The sequence below is a fragment of the Empidonax traillii genome, unplaced genomic scaffold (genome assembly GCF_003031625.1).
Source record: "Empidonax traillii isolate 1590-97213 ecotype Southwest subspecies unplaced genomic scaffold, ASM303162v1 scaffold326:size758569, whole genome shotgun sequence".
Lineage (NCBI taxonomy): Eukaryota > Metazoa > Chordata > Aves > Passeriformes > Tyrannidae > Empidonax > Empidonax traillii.
In genome coordinates, this window is record NW_020955519.1 from 662,964 (window position 1) to 684,937 (window position 21,974).

Sequence of the window (21,974 nt, forward strand, 5' to 3'; positions counted from 1 at the left end):
AAAAAAAAAAAAAAAAGAATCTGTTTGCATTGGAAGTAGTTGTTCTTTAGTCTTTCTTCCTGGAGTAAATGAATTCTTTTTTTCAGAGGCTGCGCCTTTAAAGTCTTTTAACCTTTTGCCTACTCCATTTGTGTTTACAGCTTTCTTAAGGCATAGCCAAGGGTCAGCATGTCTCAGTCAAAGCCTCGCCAGCAGCGCAGTACCCTTCTCCAATTTTGAGGGTATCCCACTTTTTAAAATAGTTAATGGAAAAATCATTAACTAGAGACGTGCCCAGAAGGAAGCAGTCCCACATGACAGGCTCTACCAGTTACACAACAAAACCAGCTAGCAAGGATTTGAAGTTTGCTTTTGTTCTGTATGTATTTACAGTGCTTTTATTAGCATACTGGTTTTTAGGTTTCTTATAAGGATGACAAAGTCCATACAAAAGACTCCCTTAATTTATCTTATTCGTATCTTTTCTTTTACCCCCTTTAGCCTGTTCAATGGAGAAAATAAATTTGATTTGACATGAGTGAGATTAGCTCAGTTGGTTAGAGCTTGGTGCTAATAATGTCAAGGGTTCAATTCCTATATGGGCCATTCACTTAAGCCTTGGACTTGATAATCCTTTTGAGTCCCTTCCAGCTCAGAATATTCTGTGATTCTGAGTTGCTCTTGACAAATCCAGGTGTACTTTTAAGCATGTTGTTCCCTAAGTGAACATTAACTGGTAGCTTAATAAATTATTCCAGCAGGGTGGTTTTTTTTTTTGTTGGTTTTTTTTTTTTTTTTTTATGTGAGAATCAGGCCATTTGAGTTATAGTTTGATAGGTTGTTTTTAACCCCTTCTCTTCAGACATGTGTTCTTCTCTACTGCAGGACTGCCCTGTCTTCTCCCTGACCTGAAGGAAGATTATTGTCTTAACAAATTGCTTCTCCGATGGCCTGGTGGACCTCAGAGCAAGTTTCATCAGGTTCTGCCACACTTTTTTTTCTAAAATATGTTTCACTGGTTCCTTTCCTGGTCTCAACCATGCTTCTATCTATTTTTTTCACAGAGAATTTAGGTCTATTTTGAGTTATTATTACCATATTTCTGCCTTTACCTGCCTGCCATGGACTCTTTCTGCATTATTTAATGACTGCAATTCCTTTGCCTTATTTTAAAATGTGCTTGTGAATAAGAAAAGCCATGTATGTCTGAGGATGTCTCTCATGTTTCTTCTAATCAGAACAGGTACTTGTAGCTAGCTGGTTTGGTTTTCAAACAGACTCCTTGAAATCTTTTATCCCTTATATTACCTTCACGAGTACCCTACCTGCAATTTCCTGGAATTTCTCCTGGAATTCTCATTGCTTTCATTTGTTTCTTGTTAGCCTTATACATCTGACCTCTGCGAAGAGATACTTCTGAAGTTTATAAGGCTGTCCAGTTATTCTCCTTATTTTCTCTTAGCCTTTGGACAGGTCACCACATTTTCAGCTCGCTGACTTTTGTTGCTATCCATCGTTACCTTAAACTCTTTCTCACTAGATTTCCAAGCTGGCATGCTTGAATTCCCTTCCTTGTTTTTAGCAGATAGACTGTAGAGTTGTCCAGCAGTTACTCTAGGACTCCTTCATAATTGGCTCAACAAATATTCTGTGCTAGTGCACCTAGTGCTGGTGTCTTTTAAGGTAGCCAGGGCCAGGTGAGCCTTAATTATATTTGGTAGTATCTTAGATTTTTGTCTCTGTAAGGAGGTGAGCTGCTGGAGGCTTGGTCTGTTTAGCAAATGAATACTGTGTCTCTTTCAGAAGAGAGTTTCCATATTCCATATTTCCCATTTTTGAGGGTGGGGGGTAGGGGTGGCAGGGTCAGTGCACCTAGCTACAGGGAAAATATGCCCAGTCCTGTTCTCCTCATCCCAGAACTGCACCTCAGGAAGCAGCACTTCTTGACCTCAGCACATGCAGATCTAGCTGCTGAGTAAAGCAGTCTGCAATATTTCTCCTTTTCAGGTATCTCTTGTCTTCCTCTTGAAATGCCTTTGCAGGCACATGCATGGTAGCATATCCCTGTATGTAGACGAGTGTACTACCTTCCTGGCAATAAAATCAGGAAAATAAAACGTGCTATGGACACTGCAGAGCAGTCTATTAGTGCTATGCAGTAGTTAAGCTTCTGACAATAAAGTCAGTCCTAAAGATTGTGTCTGATACCACTCTTGACAAACATCTGCAGGGGAAAATTATAGTGCCTTTTCCCAGCTGTGAAAAGAATTGCAAGAAAACATTATTTGGGGTGTTGCTTGACAAATATGGGAACAACCATTAAAAAAGTTGTTCAAGAAACTGTGACTTCAGGACTGAAGTAGTTAATTTTTCCCTGCTGCGTGAGCTCCAAAGTTGCAGAAAAATATGAAGAAAAGATATATTGCTTGGACACTTTTCCTAGTCCTTGTAATGAAATGCCTGTTCATTGAAGTGGACACAAATCACCTAGTAGGTGGATGAAACGATTGACTAGAGCAGTTGACTATGACATTTTATTTGCCTGCTGTCTCAAATTGAGCCAAGCGAGAGCGTGGCTTGATGTAACACTTGCATTTGTCTTTGCATCTTTGATTATAGATACATTATCCCTACCTGCTGGCATGGTGCTTGAGCAGTTTTACTCCATGTGGAGCATACAGGAGTAAAAAAGTAGATTGAACAGCTGAGAATGCCAGCTCGGGAGGCTGTCCTATATAAGTAATGAATAACTTATGTAAAATACATGGTCAGCCCTGACACGTTTGTGAAGGCATCCTACTAGAAATATCACTTTAGTATTAGTCTAAAGAAAACTGAAATAAATGCTTAACAACTAAATCACTTGAAAACAAGCTGTACTTCATTTTAGAAAATCTTTTCTGAAAAGCAGAAATACTTTTCTCAGTGTTGAAAAATATAGCTTCTAGCAGGGAACAGTTCTCACACTGACTGACCATGGAGCTGGCACAGTCACACAAGATCAGCATCTATCATTTTAGAGACTGATAGTTTCTAGGTAAAACCTTATCAATTAGGGTGAATTATTGGATTATGGAGCTAGAGGCATTTCATCATCTGCAGTTCTCAGTAGGATCTGGAGTAGATCAAACATCAAAGTAAAACATTATTTCAATCAGAGGACCTGCAAATAAGACACTGGTGTAATTACAAAGCCACAAGAAAAAGACAGCCCCTCCTCTATGAAAAGCCAGAGGAACACTATAATGTAGGTATTGTAATGGACAGAGTTAAGAACTGAAATAGATGCAGAATGCATCTGGAAAAAAATTTGGATTGCCAAGATGTAAATATTGGCAGATTAGCTGCTATTGTGATTAATAATTGTTGTAGGCCAGCCAAGCAACAGCTGGGCAGCAGAAACTGAAGCAAGAGTGCTACCTATAACAAAGAAAAATGAAAGCATTTTGTCAGCACAGAAGACAAGCATTTCAGGCAATTGCTGCAGTTATCACTGCTTTTTCCTGCCTTACATGCAAAAAGACCTGTCTGTCATGATTAGATTATGGCTGGGCGGGTCTGAACACTTGAAACTTTCATTAGCACAGTTATTCCTGTTATTATGAACTCTGTAGGTAGGAATAACACAAGCTCTGCCTCTAACACTGTCTGTAGTGTGTGAGCATAGAAAACAGCTAGTCTTGTGCTATGAAAAGTTATAATGTCCAAAACTGGGGAAAGCAGAGTACAGAACTGGCAGAGAAGCAACTGGGTTGGTAGTGAGGCTGCTCCTTTTCTCTGTGCCTGAAAAGCAGCCTGGATGGCTGGAGGCCACTGCTAAAGGGTGGGAGCAGCTCCTCACTGCTGGGCTGACTGCGAGCATCAACCTTCTGTGAAGGGTGGGAAAAATCCCAAACCAACTTGAAACAAACAAATAAACAAAAAAACCCCAAACAGTATCTTCCCCTACTTAAGCTTACAGTACAACTATTCTTAAGGGCATGTTTTCTCCTGAGATTTTTTTTTCCCTAAAAGTCAATTGGCTATAAATGAAGGAGACACCCTGCACAAGCAGCACTGCTTATGTGTGGTGCAGAAGAGCCTTGGGGCAGGTGGAGGATGGGGCCTTTCTGTGATGAGGCTGCTCTGAGTCCTCAATTAGTCCCACATGGTAAAAAAGACAGTCAAAATTGCAGCCGAAATTCCTAAGCCACCTCTGTGCTGAAATATGTGTAGTGGTAATGGCTATATTGATGTGTGTTTCACAGTCATGAAGACTGATACTAAATGGCTTAGGATCTTTCTCTGGGCTGAAGCTCATCTCTAAAGTTTACTTAGTTAGTTTATACATATAATAATACTTCAAATGAGATAATTTTAGATAATATTTTAAATATAAAGCCATATTGCTAAGGTTGCTTAGAAGAAATCAGGTTTAGAACATCGGGAAGAAGATATGATTAATGGGTTTATTCACAAGTTACTTATATTTGCAATTGGTAATGTACATACAGATACTGGGCTACATAGATATATTGATTACTATTTAAGAAATGGACCTTTGAAACTGAGTTTTGTGGTTTTCTTTTTAACTCATAAAACACTCCTTTTTAAAGTAAAGAAATTGTTATAATAAATGATAATAATTTTACAACAAGAAGTTGTTATAATAAATTTATTAAAAAATAAATTTTTAATAGCCATACATCTATGTGAGAAGCACCACCAAATTGCTGTTTCTGTTATCACTCCACTACATTACTAGTATCTCTGAGGCAATTGTGGATAATTATCTTGTGTTTGGGAAGGAAGGGATGAGGGCTGCCTGTTCAGGCAGGTGCACTCTGTACTTTATATTGCTAAATCAGGTCAGCTGGGGTAAGAGAGCCTCTTCTTGTAACACCACCTTGCAAAATTCTCCTCCTTCCATCAGGGAAGCGTTTTTTACAGTTAAATGACATACAATCACTTCATTGTTATAACTGTGGTGTCCAGAGGAGCGGAACAGGAGGGCTGGTGGTGCTCACTTGACAGACTGTACTTCCTAGCAGATGTCCAACTGGGCTGCAAAGCAAAGTTGGTTTCCTCATCATGGAAAACCTGCCTTGGTGATGAATCCGACATGATCCAAAAAAAGAAAAAAAATAAAAAAGAGAAATACTTTTGTACTCTACTTTTAAAAATTATTTCCATCATCTGAGGAATGTGTATCAATGATGTGGCATGAACTTCTTAAGTAAGGTTGTGGGGAGATTTGCTTCCCTGATTACTGCCTAGCAAAGTGTGTGCTGAAACGCTTTTACTTCATGAAGAAAATTAATCATGGTTTTTTCTCCCGAGCTTTCTATGCCCTTCTTAACGTGCTTTATTTAATACAAACATCCCAAAGATTATAAGGAGAAGCATAAAGTTAGGGTTCTGACTGATGGCAGAAAGTAGGACGTCAAAGTTGAGACACACTGGAAAATAATGACAATCATTTTACCTATGTAATCTTCCTCAGGACTCATGGATTTTTATTTAGCTGAATAAGTATAAATTTAGTAGAATATGATAAAAATATAGGTTTATGACATTTTTCACTACTAATAAATTTGCTTACCATGTGCACTTTTCTAGCACCTTGGCTCACCCCAGCCTAAACAACCCCAGTGAGACTGGAGGATGGCCAGGAGTGGCAGATCACTTCTGGTAGAAAAGTACAGTTCTGTGCTTTTTTCCTTTTCCATCCCTTCCCCAGTTAAAGAACAACTACCTAAACTACTGCCACTGGAAAACCTTGAACATAAATACTGATAGGCTTAGTCTAGGGGAGGAAAAAGTAGATTAGCACGTTTCAGACAGAAATGCATAACTACACCGGGGCTCACTTCAGTCTAATTACAATATCCATGGTAATGTTAAAGTTAGGCTCGATTTTTCTCTTGATGGACAGAGATTTCTCTCACTCGCTGGAGAAATGTGAGAGCAAGGCGGTATGTAGGATGCCCCTGACTTACTAAAGGAAGCCAAAGGTCTTTGAATGAATTGGTGATATGTGTCCAGATAGGGACCCTGAAATCACCTTTGGCCTATTTCTTTAACTAAAAGAAAGGGGGAAATTTCAGTAGACTACAGTGGATAAACAAACCATGGGCATACAAGATGAGTAACTTGAAGGTAAACATGACAAAGTCCTTTCCAAAGCTACTGGGGTCAAAGTGAAATAAACAATAGGTCATGGTGGACTTCTACAAAGTCATTCAGGACTCAGCACAAAGTCTTTAGGTTTGTACAAGGCCTAACAGGAAAAAGAATGTGGATATTCAAGTATGTGTACTTTTAAAAAAATAGATGTATTTTACTCACGTTCCCAAATGTGTGTGTGTAAATGTGAGCCTGGTGGTTATAGACAACCTCCAAATTCTGTAGAGAGGGTCCTTGTCTTATGAGAAAGATTTGAAATGTTGTGCCCCACAGATGTCTGAGTTCCTTTTTTGTATGAGTACTGATCTTTCCAATAAACATTAATACTAGGTGGTGATGCTACAGCTTCAGTTCACAAGGACTATCTTCTTTTTTACAAGAGATATCTTGTTTTTCACACTGAGCACCTTATAAATTAAATATGAGAGCCTATAACCAAAAGCTGTGCAATACCTAGCTACTGATCCTTGGCACCTGGACTGGACAGCAGTGTCTGCCTTACACAGAAAAGGATTGTTAGCCCTGCCAAACCTTTCACACTTAGCAGGAAGCTCAACAAAACTGAACCAAGAAGAAATTTGGAATAGAGGAATACCCTTATTGTGCCACCACACTGTGACCTTGGTGCTGCTTTTTTCTCAGTGTCCCTCTTGAAGGCTGTGCAGAAGAACATTTTTACAACTTACTGAAAGCTGCTCCTTCCTTTATCTGAAAGCTCAGGAGGAGGCAGCGGGAGCATCATCTCTCCATCACGTGGAAACCCTGTGATTCCAGTACTTACCAAAGATGCTGCAGATGAGAGAAGGGAATCTCACCAGCTCCTTCAGGCTGTTTTTGGTCAGACCCACACAAACACCTCCTGGGAGCATGATGCAAGTGTAGGCTTACTTAATGCTCTTTGGACTAAAAGAGGGACTGTCACTTCACAGGAGGGTGCCCCAATGGGGGTGGCTATGCAGCACTTCCATACTGAGTGGCTGTTCTGTGCAAATTTCTGCCACATCATTCCTCAAGGAAGCTGCTACAGAAGTGTTTATCACAGAGATGGAACAAGTCTCATTAGATATAATTTTTAATATTTAGGTTTACCAAAAATAGTTCTTCTGAGAATTGCTAATATTCACCATCTTTAAGACGAGGAAAGTAGTGCACTTTCTTTCACAGTTACTATGCATTACTAAACAGCATTTGCATTTGTTATTTAATAATTTACTTCCCTTCTTCTTACTTTTTTTTTTTTTTTTTAAATACCTAGTTTGCTGTGATTAGAATTTTGCAGCCTCTCTACCTGTCAGTTCATAAGTTGTCACTCAGCTCCAGGCCTTGGAAATTTAAGAATTCAAGATTTTGTGGTCTAATTTTCACTCTCTTTTAAATCTTAATTCTCATTGGAGACCTTATTTATAAGGTTATATATATAAGATTAAAGCCTTATTTATATCTGTACTGGAAAGTTTCACTCATGTTTAAGATCTGTTTGTTTAAGGCCCTCCTGTGGTTTACAGGATTAGTGAACCACTAATGCTGCTATAATTTATTTAGGTTTTAAGACAGTGAGTTTTTAATATTTTTTGGGAATACCATTTACTCAGTCTTGCTACAGGTTTTAAACATATTGCACCAATGTTGTGAAACAGGTTGTTTTAAATTAACATCACAGGTAGTCGTAAACATCAGAAAATTTCAAAAGGATATTCTATATTGTCAAAGGCAGGAAATATTCTCCCTGCATACCACAGTAGAGATACAGATTTGGACAGAGAAAGGTGATTGCTCCAGTTGTTTATGGCCTAAAAATCTTTGAAATAATCTTTGCAGTTCATCCATTAATTCTATGGCACCTGATTTGTTCATCCCGTGTTGACTGCTTGTGCTAGGGCAATATGAGTGTATGTCATATTTGAAGTCTAAAGAGACCACCATAGCATTTAAATTGATTTCCAGATTACTGCAGGCTGTTGAAATCATCCCCTTGCTTCTTCACTAACCTTTTTTCCACTAAGGGGTACTACTAAAAGTAATACAAAGGGAATGGCAAACCCTTTTTCTCTTTTGATGATTTTGTTTCAGTGAATAACCAACCTCACTTTTAGAACTACCGCTACCTCATTTCCATTCTGCAGCTGTATGAATTTTGCACCCAGAAATTTGCCTGGTTTCATGCTCTGGTTTGTCTCTCTGTTCTTCCAGAACATGGGATTTTTCTCCCTGTGAAGATTCTTGTAGACAGTAATCACTTCTCAGCCATCTCCAGGCTAAGCTGGACAGATCAGGGTCTTTAACCACAGAAGGCATTTTGTGATTTTTTTTTCCTGCATCCAAACTTTGGACCTTTTAAATGTATTAAGTTTATATCGGTGCATTTAAAAAATGACACTTGATGCCTCAATGATAGTTTTAGCATGACATTTTCTTACCTCTAACGTATACTGCCTAATGTCTTCTACTTTGCTTTAGAAGCCAGGGATGAAGCTTCCAGTTAGATTGGTAAGGTTTTCTCATAATTCTTACAGATCAATTTTTAAGAGCATCAAGTGCTTGTTGATGATATTAACTGAAAGTTTTAAGAAGACTGAAGCACTGGCATTTAAGCATAGGATATGGCCAATGGTAATGGATCATTCCTATTTAGGCATTCTACTTAATGAAACATAATCTGGAAGAAATATGTCTGAGGGAGTCACCCAGACAGTTTCAGACTGAGCTTTTAGATGTTGACTGCAAGACTATGAGGGTATTTTGGACTTGAATGGCTATAAACAGTAGAAAAACATATTAAGTTTAAAGGTCACTGAGCAATGATTTTTGCATGTGATGGTGGACATACACCATACAACTCACCCTGGTTTAAATGCCGAAACTGTATTTTTCCTCACAAGACCATCTAATGGTGGGAGAACATGGAGCCACTTGGGAGACTTCTTGGAACTGGCGATTGTGCAAGTTGTGTGAATGCGTGTGTTAGATATCTGACATGAGATTCTCAGAAGGTTGCTGTCATTCCTGGACTTGGGAGAGTAATAACGATTTTGCATCTGAATTGCACAACAAATAATCCTCATTTTTGCTCAGCTAAACATGCCCTTCTTTTGGCTAGGACAAAATCATGCATACATCTCAGCTGGGTATTCCACTTTATCCCCACTGAGTCACACACTGAGAAATATGTTGTTCATTCCTCGACAGAGTTTCTACCTGCACGTATTAGTCCACAGACCCAATGGAAAGACTGCAGCCCGTAGCTGATGTGCAGCTCTACTCAGATTGTTGGTTAAAGAGAGACCAGAGGTCCAAATAGCGAAAGGTCAGCACTGCCAAGAGTTTCTAAAAGCTGATAAATCACTCTTGTCACTTCCCTGAACTGAGTGGCGTTTTTTTTTCTGTTCTCTGTGTTTAAAGCTCCATTGTAACAGCTGATGTTCCTAAAGGTCAAACTGTTTTAGTACCAACAGGTGAAATAAGTACATAGATGAGTAAAGCAAATAACTGATTATAATAGAGTTTACAATAGTGACAGGAACCCAGATAATTCTCACCAAAAAAAGTGACAATTAGAAAGTCAGGGTAAATGCAATGGAAATCACTGAGTCTTCATTTGCATGCCTTGGCAAGACTATCACTGAAATTGAAGCTGCAAAATTCTGGTAGGGAAACTGTTAGGCTTTATGACTGCAGCTATTTTTACCAGTGACCACAGAACCTGAAGGACAGGAAGAATTAGGTGGGAGTGTGCCAAGCCAAAACAACACACAGGCTTACCACAGGTTGTGAGTCATCAGCCTCTTAACAAACTAATTTCCTCAACAAAAAATGGAGTTGATCTCAGGCCAGCTTTGGTTGTTTGGAAAACAGTGAGAGCTCCAGTCCATCTAGATGAATGGACACAGTTATTCAGATTAATAATAGATAACTACAGTGCACCAGCTGTTAAAAATACTCCTACTGTCTGGATAGAAGAAGGGATTCTAAAGGCTGGACACAGCCTGAAATCCTTGTCTTCAGCTCTTTTTCATAGCTTTTAGTGAAAAATCCCCACTTCTTATGATCTTCATACATTAGCTGTTATTGTTACTGCCTATCATTTGCCTTGCTGTAGTGCTCAAGGTTCTCAGCCATCAGTTATGCGGCCCTTGAACAAGATGCTATTCAGGCATATAACAAGACTTTCTGAGCCTCAGGACAATTTTCATGGTGCACAACAAGTGGGACATGAAAAGGGGGTGAAGCAACCAAAAGTTTCTTGAACTCTTTTCTTGAACTCTGTCAGACTTGGTGCTGTGACTACTTCACCAGGGAGCCTGTACCAGTGCCCAGCCATCCCCTGAGTGAAGAACCTTTTCCTAATATCCAACCTAAACCTCCCCTGACACAACTTCAGGCCATTTCCTTGGGTTCTGTCACTGGTCACCACAGAGATGAGATCAGTGCCTGCCCCTCCTCTTCCCTTCATGAGGAATTTGTAGACTGCAGTGAGATCTCCCCTCAGTCTCCTCTTCTCCAGGGTGAACAGACCAAGTGACCTCAGCAGCTCCTCATGCAGCTTCCCCTCAAGGCCCTTCCTATCCTTCATTACCCTCCTTTGGACACTCTAAGAGCTTAATATCTTTCCCATATTGTGACACCCAAAACTGCACACAATATTTAAGATGGGGCCACACCAGTGCTGAGCAAAGTGGGACAATCCCCTCCCTTGCCTGGCTGGAGATGCTTTGCCTGATGCCCCCCAGGACACGGTTGGCCCTCCTGGCTGCCAGGGCACTGCTCACTCATTTTCAACTTGCCATCAGCCAGGACCGCCAGGTCTCTTTACAGAGTGCTGCTTTCCAGCATCTCATTCCCCAGTCTGTACAAACATCCAGGGGTGCTCTGTCCCAGGTGCAGAATCCAGAGCTTTCCCTTGTTGAACTTCACAGTTGGTGATTGCCCAGACCTCTAATTTGTTGAGGTCTCTCTGCAGGGCCTCCCTGCCTCTGAGGGAAGGTGAACTGGGATGGGATAAAGCTGGAGAAATACACAGGAAGGAAATGAATGTTGACTAAAGAGCAAAATTACAAGAGCGAGGGAAGTTCTTTGCTACTTTTGTGGTTTGTTTGTTTGTTTGTTTTAAGCAAATGCATTCTTCTCAATTCAGGAGAAAAAGCATCATTGCTCCTCAGTCAGTGAGAAATTTAAGATGGTGCCAATGCAGATTTCCTAAAAGGGCTGTATCGTGATGAAGAACTTGAGCATATTTTGGAAAACCTTCTCATTTATTCATTTTCTAGGGTTGGAGGTCAAGACCTGTATCTTCCTGCCCAGGGCCTAGCATTCCCCAAGGCCTCCTAACCAGGTCCTCTGAAAAGTTATGTATTTTCCAAGAGTGGCTGAATTTGGCTCATTCTTGATCATGGTCATGTAGAGGCACAGAAGAGGGGAGGGAAGAGAAAACCTGTTGTTTTTTTTTTCCTCTTCAGTTTTTCAATTTGGATGTTCTTGTATATGATTATGGTTCTCCAGGGAACCCTCCTTTTTTAACCACTGGGCTTATAAAGACGGGTGCACAGGAGTCATTGGCTTGCTGACCAGAAGAGGCTACAAAACCCACAAGATGGACCTGTGGGACAGAGGCTTGGTAAGAGAAGAGAGAAATAGTTAATGGTAGGCACTGGGGTGCAGAGGCAGAGAATTGGTAGGGACATGAATGTCTCAGTGGTGAAGGACCATGAGGACTAAAGGAGCAGGAAGGGTTCTTTCTTTTATGACAGAGAAAAGAAAGGAAGAAGTGGGAGTAGGACAGGAGCAGCTGATGGGAGAACAGAGGCATAAGGCTACCTACGGTCAGAGCAGAGACCTTACAAATAACATACAGGTCCAAGTTTCCTCAGTTATGCTTGCTTGGACCTGCATCACATGCTGTTTCTCAGTATCTGGGACCACATGCTGTTCCTGCGTGGAGCCTGAGCCAGACTCATCACCTTTGTGATGCTGCTGGATCTGATGAAAATCCAGACGTGAAGGCCAGTGTAATTGTGTGCAAGCTCAGATGTGGCAATGCCAGGGAAGCAGAACCAATCCTTGAATAAAAAGAGGTTGATTTTGCTTTTGTGGTCACTAATAAGTTCAACAAGCAGAAAAGACTATGCAGGCTGCTTGCCAGTGACTGGCAGTTTGCAGAGGAACGGTTGCAGAGGAACAGTTTGAGACCTTGGGAAGATCTCAAAGGGGCAAGGGAAATTCATGCTAGGCAGCTTGTGAGATAGGACTCATTTGTCTGGTACTGAAATCCTAAATTTGTCTTATGGGTGAACTGTATGACTGATGAGGGGTTAAAGGCTTACTTGTTGCTTCCCGAAGCAGAGGTTTGAGTGTTCAGGCTGCACAGAGATTACAGCTCCAGGGATAATTTTAGTAAGTAACTGTGCTTTTATTGTGACCAACACATGGCATTCAAACATGGCCAGTGCTTGGGGACTGGAAAGGAATTGTGCAAAAATGAACAGGATCCTTTTTTTTTTTTTTTTTTCTCTCTTTTCTTTTTATTTCTTTATAAAGAAAGGAAAGGATGGGCATGCCAAGCCAAAATGGCAGAATACAAAGGTGAGCACTGAGGTTTCTCCTTGGGGGCCATCCACAGTAAACTCTTTCTCTGGTAGGGTACAGCTCCCCATCCCTCCTGCCAGGAGGAACCCAGCATGCAGCCAGCCCTTCAGCACAATCACAACTCTTTGAAGTTAGTTTGCACACTTTCACAATACCATCAGCCCACGTCACAGTGGGGCAGCAGCAGCTGAGGCCAGCAACAGTAGCAGCAGCAACATGGGATACAGTGCACAGAAAAAAAGGGAGCGAAGAGCTTGTTTGCAAACAACTGTAGGTAACAATATATAAAGTCCAAAGATCATCATTCTGCTATAAAAATATTACACTTCATAAAACCATGTACTATAAAAAAAATCTATTCAGAAACGCTGGTAACATAATAAATATCTGTACACTGGCTGCCCTTTTCATACAGGAAACATAAAAAGCATGAGCCTCAGAAGTCATAATTTGTAAACATGAATATGGAGCCTGTAAACAAAGTGCTAGATCATGGTTCATATTTAGTCAAATTTATTTAATACTATCCAAGTAAATCCCTTACATACATCATCATCTAATGGCCAAGGAGAGAGGACCCTACTCTGAGTTATTCCCCTTGATTCCCTGAAGGTGCATATGGATTAAAGAACTAACATAGGAGCGAAGGATGCAAGATTTGGCTCTGAGTAGGAAATCAGAAACAATCTTTTAGCAACTGGTTTTTATTTTCTGCACTTCAAATGCGTTTTTCCAGTCTCTCCTTTCAAAATTTGCCTTTATCAAAAAGGGCATTAATTTGCCTCATTTTCTTTTCTGGCTACAGCGTCTCTGAAAACTATATTCATAACATCCATTTAGGAGACATAATGGAGCACAAATTGACTCTCTAACTATGCACACCAAAGCAAGAACAGTGGTTGTACAGTTCAACACTGAACATCATGGCTTACACAACACAGGATGATGAAAAAGACCAAATTCTTACTCTTAGACTCCAAACTTCAGGCTGCAAAACATTTCCATGTGCAAGCCTTGTGGTGACATGCTTGAGCAGATGCCTTGGTTACCTGGCTGACACACACATGTCATCTAGTTGCACCTGGAAATGCAAGGTCTAGGCCCACAAAAACCTATGAAGAGATTTTAGCTAAAATTTGGCTCTCTGAACTACTGTGATTTTATTTACTCTGTAACATTTTTGTTCTGTGCAGACTTTAAACCACCCTTCACCTAAACACTCAAGAGTTTCAGGTCTGTACGCAATGAGAACCTTACATTTAACTTCGCTTCATCTTCTGAGTTAAAACTGTCACACTTTTGCTAACTTTCAGAATAGTAGAGTGTCTGCAATTGTTGCTTGCGTCTGTTGTGGGTAGACATGGAGTGAGGAATGTGGGACTGTGTTCACACAGGAACTGAGGTACCAGAAGCAGCTTAGCTGCAATGTGTTGGCGCAACACAGGATTTCAGAAGCAAGGTCAGCTAGGAGGTCAGAACACACACTTCTAAAGGAAAATGATGTATCCTTCAAAAGAGGAAAAGAAAATAGGCTTGCACAGTTTCCTTTTTTTTTTTTTAATGAACTATACTAAAGCATCTTATTAAAATTATTTTAGACCTTTTTATTTTAATGTAAGGAATATCTGAGGTGGCTGTCCTGATTTTGCTGCTTACCTGTCTTTTAGGATTCAGATATGTGAATGTGGAGCTCACGTGACTCTTGTTTAAAGGTGCCACCTGCAAATGTTCAACAAGAGAACTTTGCTTCTAAATATTTGCTTTGGCATTTCTGATACACACATCCTAAGACAGAGCTTCAAAACACCTGCCTGAAAATATTTTTCCAGTGAAAGATAAGATATATTTTCTGCTACAGTAATCTTCTGCATCTTCCATGTTTGAGTGCCTTAATTCTAGGGATTGAGAAAGCCGTAGCACTCTACAAAATCAAGAATTTTCTGTAAAAACAGATGATTTGAAAACAACCCCCTGGATTTTTTTCTATTCTCTTTATGAGGTCACTGGTGGCAAAAAGACATGCAGTCAACATTATTTCCCCATGGCATACCATCAGTGGTCCTACACCTTCTGGTTACAGGGAGTTTATATGAGCTTGTGGCGCATTTTCAGAAGCTTGGACTCATTTTCAGAAGCTTGGACTTGTCCTCTCTCTCTGTGCCCACGGTTTGGCACCGGTAACTTGCTGCTGTACAAACATCCCATCATTTATCACCCTGACTCTGAGCCATACCTGGGCTCTGCTCAGCAGAACTCTGAAACAGAGGAACAGAGGTGACACTGAACTTGTAGCCACTCTGATGTGTTGACAGTGCTGTTGGCAAAACAGATGCTGTTGCCTTCTTGCTGTCCCCATTTGTTTTGTCCCATGGTGAACTGGATAAGAGAGGTGTAAAAAGACGTATGAGCAGCTGAGGTCAAGAGAAAGTGACTACCTGCCCTTTTTAATGTCAGCACTTGGATATGCTGGCATAAGTTCAGTGGACCAGCAGCATAAGAAGCCCTTGTGGCATCCATGGCTTAAGGGGCGATCCAACTTCGGGAAGAGCATCATCCTGTAAGTTTGGCCTCCAATAATATTCAGTTGAAAAAAATGCTCAAAGAATTAAGACTGAGTATAACAAGAGGGAATTAAGACTGTTTCCAATGGTTGTGAGAAGAAGAAAACCAAAGCAATGTAAGATGACCAGGAAATCTCACAGGGAGACAAAACCTGTACATAATCTTTACAACACTCCTTCTGCCCATATCCAAGACAATTACACTGACTATTAAAAATATATTTTGTTGAAACAGAACATACCAGCTGGGACCCAAGAAAATCCAGCCCTCACTCCAGGTTGTCCTTTGCATCGTTGCGCCCACCTTGCCTTCTTCCAGGACAGAAGTCACTTCGAGGGAAACAAGGCTTGGCCAGAGCTATTCTGCACCAGCCAGGATATCCCTGTTTGTGGATACCCTCACAGTGTACTGCTAGCAGAAATATGTGAGACTTAACTTCTAACAAGCAAAAAATTCTAAAGGCGGCAAAAAACCGGCCCTAAGCACAGCTTAGCCACAGGAGAGAATGTGGGCTGCTGTGTATATAACCACAGACACACACCTGTGTGTTTGCACTCATCAGTCCCAGCCGATTCAGCCACTGTGTGGAGTTTCACAGCATTGTTTATTTTAGAAAAGAGAAGGGCTTCAAAGAGAGCTGCTTTGCAGCTGTCCTCTGTGCACAGCACATAAACCTGAACATTAAATATCGGTTTAAATTATTAAGAATAAATTTAAATTTAAAAATAGACTAATGCAAACAAACAAACTTCAGTCAACATTGAAACAGAGCTAGTTTTAGGAAGCATATTGCTATAGCAAATGAAACTCCTTGTTCCCTTGGACACTCTGATTCAGTGATCTGGTAATTCCAGTTCAGCACTGAGATGTACAAACTACCCAGCAAGGAAAAATTACCACATCTAGCATATGAAGCTCCATGTTCACATTTTTTTTTCCCCCCGTCACAACAGAAAACAGCCAACATAGCACAGTAGCTTTTCCCACAAAGCATCTGAGGTGACAAAATTCACTCAGAAAATAAAATTAACAAAAGCAGTACAAAGAAGAATCCTGGTCATCTTGTGACCACCCTAAGCCAAGATGGGTAAGAAAAAGAATAAAAAAATAGTTCACATCCGGCACCATAAACCTTGCTCACTTTCTTTGAAACCAGGGAAAGAGAAAAAAGGTCGCTTTTGCTGAGACCATTTCAACAAAAGTTCTCTTTCCCTGCACCTGGAAAATCCAGGTATTAGGGTACAGAACTTTTGTTTTATATGTATATAAATACACATGTACATATTCATATAACTATTAAAGCAGAGCATCCTCCTGTTTCTCCTCATAATTTATTATTATTAAAGCTTGTAACAGAGTTAGCTGAACTCTTCAGAAGTGGTACTCTCTGCACACACATGGCATGGGGAGTTTTGATCTGCTAGAGCAGAACAGCTAGGCAGGGACATGAAACATTGGGTGACAGGGGCTGATTTGGGTGAATAGCCAGGGAAGGGCAGGGAGCAATGACTGGAAATGGCCTTGCTTGCTCCAGGGTGGCACTACAGCCCGCCAGAACTGCTTTTGGTGAGCAGGCTGCGTGACACAGTGGGAGGATGGCTGCACTGACCCCCTGGCCCCTGGGCAGCCCAGCCACCCACCCCCTTCTGTACCAGTCACTGAAGAGGGACTGTCCCTTGCTTTGAAAGGGAGTCCCAGTTTGCCCCCCAACCACTTGCATGCTAGTTGCCTTTGCCAGTACTCTCCACCATGCTGCCATGCGTCTTTTTGCCTATTGTCCTCAATTTCACCCACACCTTTCCCTGCCTCTTGCTCAGTTCCCCAGACCCCTCACCTAGTCCTCCCTGCTTGCTGGCAAAGAGCAGACACCTTTTTCTTGCCTGATCTATAGGCTCTTACACTGCTTTACATGAATCCCTTCTCACAGTCTCATAAGACCCAATAATTTCGTCAGAAGACCAAGTTTCTCAGAGGTTTTCTGCTTTCGGAGACCTTTGAGTAAGTCAGGCCTAGTGGCACACACGCCTTGAGAGGTGCTGGCTTTGTTCCAGAGAAGGTGGGGGAAAAGTGCAAAAGATTCCTCGAAATCAGAAGGTATTTTCAACACCAACAGCTCTCTCTCCTTCATGTTGTATAGCACTTGTTTCAGATAAGGTTTTAGTCATGTGTCTCTGCAGCCTTCACTCTTCCTGGGGTGAGTGGAGATCAGCAGATGTCTACTGGTGACCAGCCAAGTCACTTCATCATGACACATGCTGGAACAGCATTCATACCCGACTGCATTCTTCATAGCAAAAAGTGCTTTTCTTGAGCACTGCTCCCATGGAACATCTTAAGGACTCAAAAATAGTTTTCCTAGGGTGGAAAGGATGGAGCACACCTACTTTATTTGGCTTTATCTCAGTAAAGAAACAGAGCTACTGGAAAAATTGGCACATTTTTGTGAAGTTGTTAAACTTGGGGCTCTGGGCTGGAATGTAAAAGAAATGATGTAGCAAAGGAGAACTTTGCCTTACATGAGCTTCTGCTAGTTTTGGCGATTTCATGTGCAGGTTGTCCAAAAAAGGTCTGCTAGCCAAGTAAAGTTGAATTTCTCAAATAATAAACTGTGGGCTTCCAAAGAGGTGTTTTGGGGGTACTGCTACAACCTGGTAGAGGTAAGTCTTTTCATGCCTCGCCGCTGAGCCAGATTGGAGGATAATACAGGCTCCAGCCTCGGTGCCTGAGGTGCTCGGTTTAAAGCAAAGTAAGTGGCTGCCATTGCACCCTGTAAAATAGAGAAAGATAAAACATCGGGCTGAAATTTAGTTCCTTGATGGTTTTCCCTTCCCCTATCCTGTCTCCTGAAATTATTGTGATGCATGCACAATTTCCATGAAATGATAATAGCTTTTAGGCTGGCAGACAGCTAGGGTATCTCCGATTCAAAGTGGTGAATGGAAGTAATATGCATAGAATACCACCAGGTTATTACAATGCAGCTTGAAGTTAAAAATATTGAGCATGTGACAGGTCAAAAATCTTTACTGTTAATACAGTGCCATATTAAATTTGGCCTCTGTGGCAATAATCTTCCCAACTCCTCTATCACTTTCCAGAATATTTACCAAATGACAGCTCATTCTGCAAGGAAGGAAGAGGCAAGGGTGTAGAAGTACCTTCACCAGGTGAACATCCTGTCTGCTGAGTTGGTTTTGAGATAGATACTCCCTGTTCACTATCCATGGATGTCTTAGGACTTGGACTGCTGTGAGGCGCTGATGAGGGTCTACGTGAAGCATCTTAGACACAATGTCCTGGGTTTGAAAGGAAAAAAACAGTACAAGGGAAAAAGTAATTAATAGCAGTGTAGGTTTTACTAGGATCTTTCCAGTGGCAGTGTCATCACTAGCACGTCCAGTGGAGAGAATGATGCACTTCAGATAGGCTTTATATTCTTTAAGTGTCAGGTCTTGATCTGCAAAATTTTCAAGTGTAATGTTCAACTCTCAGCAGATAATACCGTCAAAAGATAATGTGGAGGGTATTCAGCTTATTGGCTGAACATTAATTACTGGTGACTTCACAGGAGTAGTGAAATCCCCCTGGAGAGCACGCCATCTAGAGGCATCTCCTCCCTGAACCCAAAGCATGGTTACAAGAGAAACTTAGAATAGAAATCTAACATTAAGGCAGCTAAAATTCAATTAGGTCAGTTGTACAGCATCTGAACATTTTAATTTCAAAACTGGACATCTGATAAAAAATACACTGTGAGGCTTATAGGTGTTGGTAGCAACATTACCATGTTATTAGGATTGATTGCAGTTTTGTGGTGGGATGTATCAATATTCTTCTATTGGATACTACCAGTTGCTAAAACTGAAATCTCCTTAAATCCTGTCAGAGTTTCTGATTAATGCCAGGCAACTGGAAGCTTGCTAGCTTTCCCACCCAGCCTAAACTGCGAACTGTACAGGAATTAAAAGTGGTAGTTTGTAAACTGCCTGCTCCTGGTTAAATTTGAGCAGCAAAAAGGTGATCCATATATAGACCAAACATTTGTGGCATTAACAAACCTTCACTTGTTTTAAAAGTGCAGTTGCACCAAAAAAGATGTCTGTGCTGTTTAAATCTCAAGAGAAAATCTGATGTCTTTCACTGACCTTTGCAGTATCAGATACTGAATCCCAGTTTCCTCCAGTAAGAGCATATTTGCCACTGCCAATCCTGGCCAGAATCTCCTCTGGAGTGTCATCTGGTCCATTTGCAAAAGGAGTGAATCTATTTAGAAAAAAAACGAACAAAACCAACAACAAAACAAAACAAACAAACAGAGAGACAGAGAGAAAAATACAATGTAATTTGCAAGTTCGTAATTTCTAGGTTCTAGTGCTAACTGCCAGTGATTACAACAGGAATTTGTTTCCAGAATCTACCAGAGACATTATGACTTCATTTTGACTCAACCTATAAAGCTAGTGGTTCGTCATATTGTTTTGTAGAGCAGAAAGACTGATTCCTTATTTTTATTATTCCTAATTGTTATTCTGTTCTCCTTTTTTAGGAATTAAATATTCTTTGTAAAAATAGACATGTTTTTACTTCTTGCTTTAACTCTGTTTTATTGCCAATACCAGTACCTTGATAATGGCAAGAAAGGACAAAAATTCTAAAGGAGAAAAAATAAGATCTGGTACACAAAAGAAAGGAAAAGAAAAAAAGAAGTCTTTCCAATCTGTTTTGTAAGGTTTTTTTAGCCATAATGTTCAAGTCTATGGGGCAAAAGAAATTATCTGCAATAGATTACTTACTGATCCAGACAGTCAGAAATGACTGGTAAGATGAACCCAACTTTACAAAATCAGTGTCTCATGCAGAGGGTACACTTTTTTTTTTCAGAAAGTGACAAGAGATAAGGGGTTTGCAGCTGACTAAAATCTACCAGGTCCAATTTTACTCTGCAATCTTGAAGAGCTGTGTAGGTTTAGAATAATTTGGGATTTTTATACTTTTTCTTCTATCTTTTCTCTTCTGAAAACATGACAGAGGGTTTTTAGATAGCTAAATATTTGGTTTGGCCACAACTTCCTATCCTACCTGGTTTCTAGTAGCGAATTCAGTTCCTCACACTGTATCTTCTCATTTTCATAAGCATTTCAGACTTCATAGAAGTTCAGCCCAAAGAGATATGTAATGTTATTCCAACCTATAACTATCAGGAGGGACACAGTAATACTGAGTTAAGGACTGGCAAAGACTCTGGGGTCTGTCACTAGCTCCATTAACAGGATCCCAGGCCTATACTCTAGTCCAGGCTGTCTCAGCCCTTTCTGCTCACAGTGATGATAAGAATAAAATTCCAAGTGCAAATAATAGTCAGGTCCTACTAATCTCCTCTGGTGAGGAAGAACAAGGTCATCCATAAATGCAGCATTGGCAACTAAAAAGTCAGCATTTCTCAACTTTTGTATTACTCTTATTTTCTCTTGTAAGTGCAGAAAAAGTGAGATACAAGTTAATAGCACCCATCGGTAAATTTAATATCCACTAAGTTGTGCAAGAGTATTTCTGATTCAAATGTATTTGGATTTTTCCCTGCATTTAATGAGGAAGCATTTGGAACATAATCAACTGAACAAATGTGACTGTCTTGATTTTTTTTTTACTGATTCTGTCTGTGTATCACTGCAAATCTATACTATTAGCCAAACAGAAACAGGTTCTTGGAGATCTTATCAGACAGGCAGACTTCCCCAGAAAGTCACAATATATTTCAGTGAAGCTGAACACATTTTAGTCAGGAACAAAACAGATGATAGAGAAACTCCTGTCACCTTTTCCATAATCCACAAGGCAAATAATGGAAAGGTAGAGTGCAATTCTTTGTTTTCTGTATAAAATCAAGAAATTAATCCAAGCTTTCTGCCACACATGAATGATCATGAAGCAGATTTAACAGTTTAGAGAGGTCACTGAAATGTTTCGAGCTGCACTTAGGGATGATAAATTCTCACATACCATATCCAAGAAATTAATTTCAGGGGCCTAATAACTCTAGATTGGGGTTGAACATCCTATCCTTCACTACTTATTTCAATATGTCTCTTTCTCTGGATTTTCTTGTGTCAATATTTAAAATTAGCCAACACATTGGTAGGCAAAAGTTCCTGCTGCCTGTTGCTATTCTTGCTGAGCTATTCATTTACCTTCTATCCTTTTCAAATAGTATCTGAAAACTATGTTTGGGTGGGGACTTTTCTGAACTTTTTAAGGTGCTCAGATACCTCAATAACAGTAACAGAAGAAAAATAATAAAGCTGAAGAGAATACATGTATTAATGGAATAAATTAACATCCTTCCCTGGATAAGGTGAACATGATGTGGCTCTCCACAGTCCTACAGACCTCTCCTAATGTAAAACTTTCACACTGCTTAAAAGGGTGAGCAAACACTTTAGGAGACTAGGTCTCAGTGCATACTTACAGGCACTGTCTTTTGAAACCCTAAACAATCTGTCAAGTGTCAAAGTATTTACGCATGCTAGGAAAAACATATTCTAACTCTAGGTCTTGGCATCTATTTTCTTGCTTCACACAGCCAAACACATTGCTCCAAGGAGGCCAGACAGTTTACTATCTCTATCTGTGATTCCTTTCAGGATTAATTAGTGCTGAACTGATGAGTTCACTGAAGATTACAGTTCTAG

The 21,974-nt window shown here is 40.4% G+C and overlaps 1 protein-coding gene across 2 annotated transcripts in view; it reads right to left on the minus strand.

Annotated features, from left to right (window-relative positions):
• Positions 1-15,084: 15,084 nt before the first annotated feature.
• Positions 15,085-21,974, minus strand: part of LOC114061330 (ribosomal protein S6 kinase alpha-2) — a 79,478-nt gene continuing 72,588 nt past the window's right edge. For both annotated transcript variants that reach the window (XM_027891699.1, XM_027891700.1), the window contains exons 17-19: positions 19,431-19,548; positions 18,444-18,581; positions 15,085-18,052 (exon numbers count right to left, since the gene is read on the minus strand). In XM_027891699.1, coding sequence (XP_027747500.1) covers positions 17,927-18,052; positions 18,444-18,581; positions 19,431-19,548 — 382 coding nt within the window. In that variant the 3' untranslated portion in view covers positions 15,085-17,926. The remainder of the gene's footprint in view (positions 18,053-18,443; positions 18,582-19,430; positions 19,549-21,974) is intronic.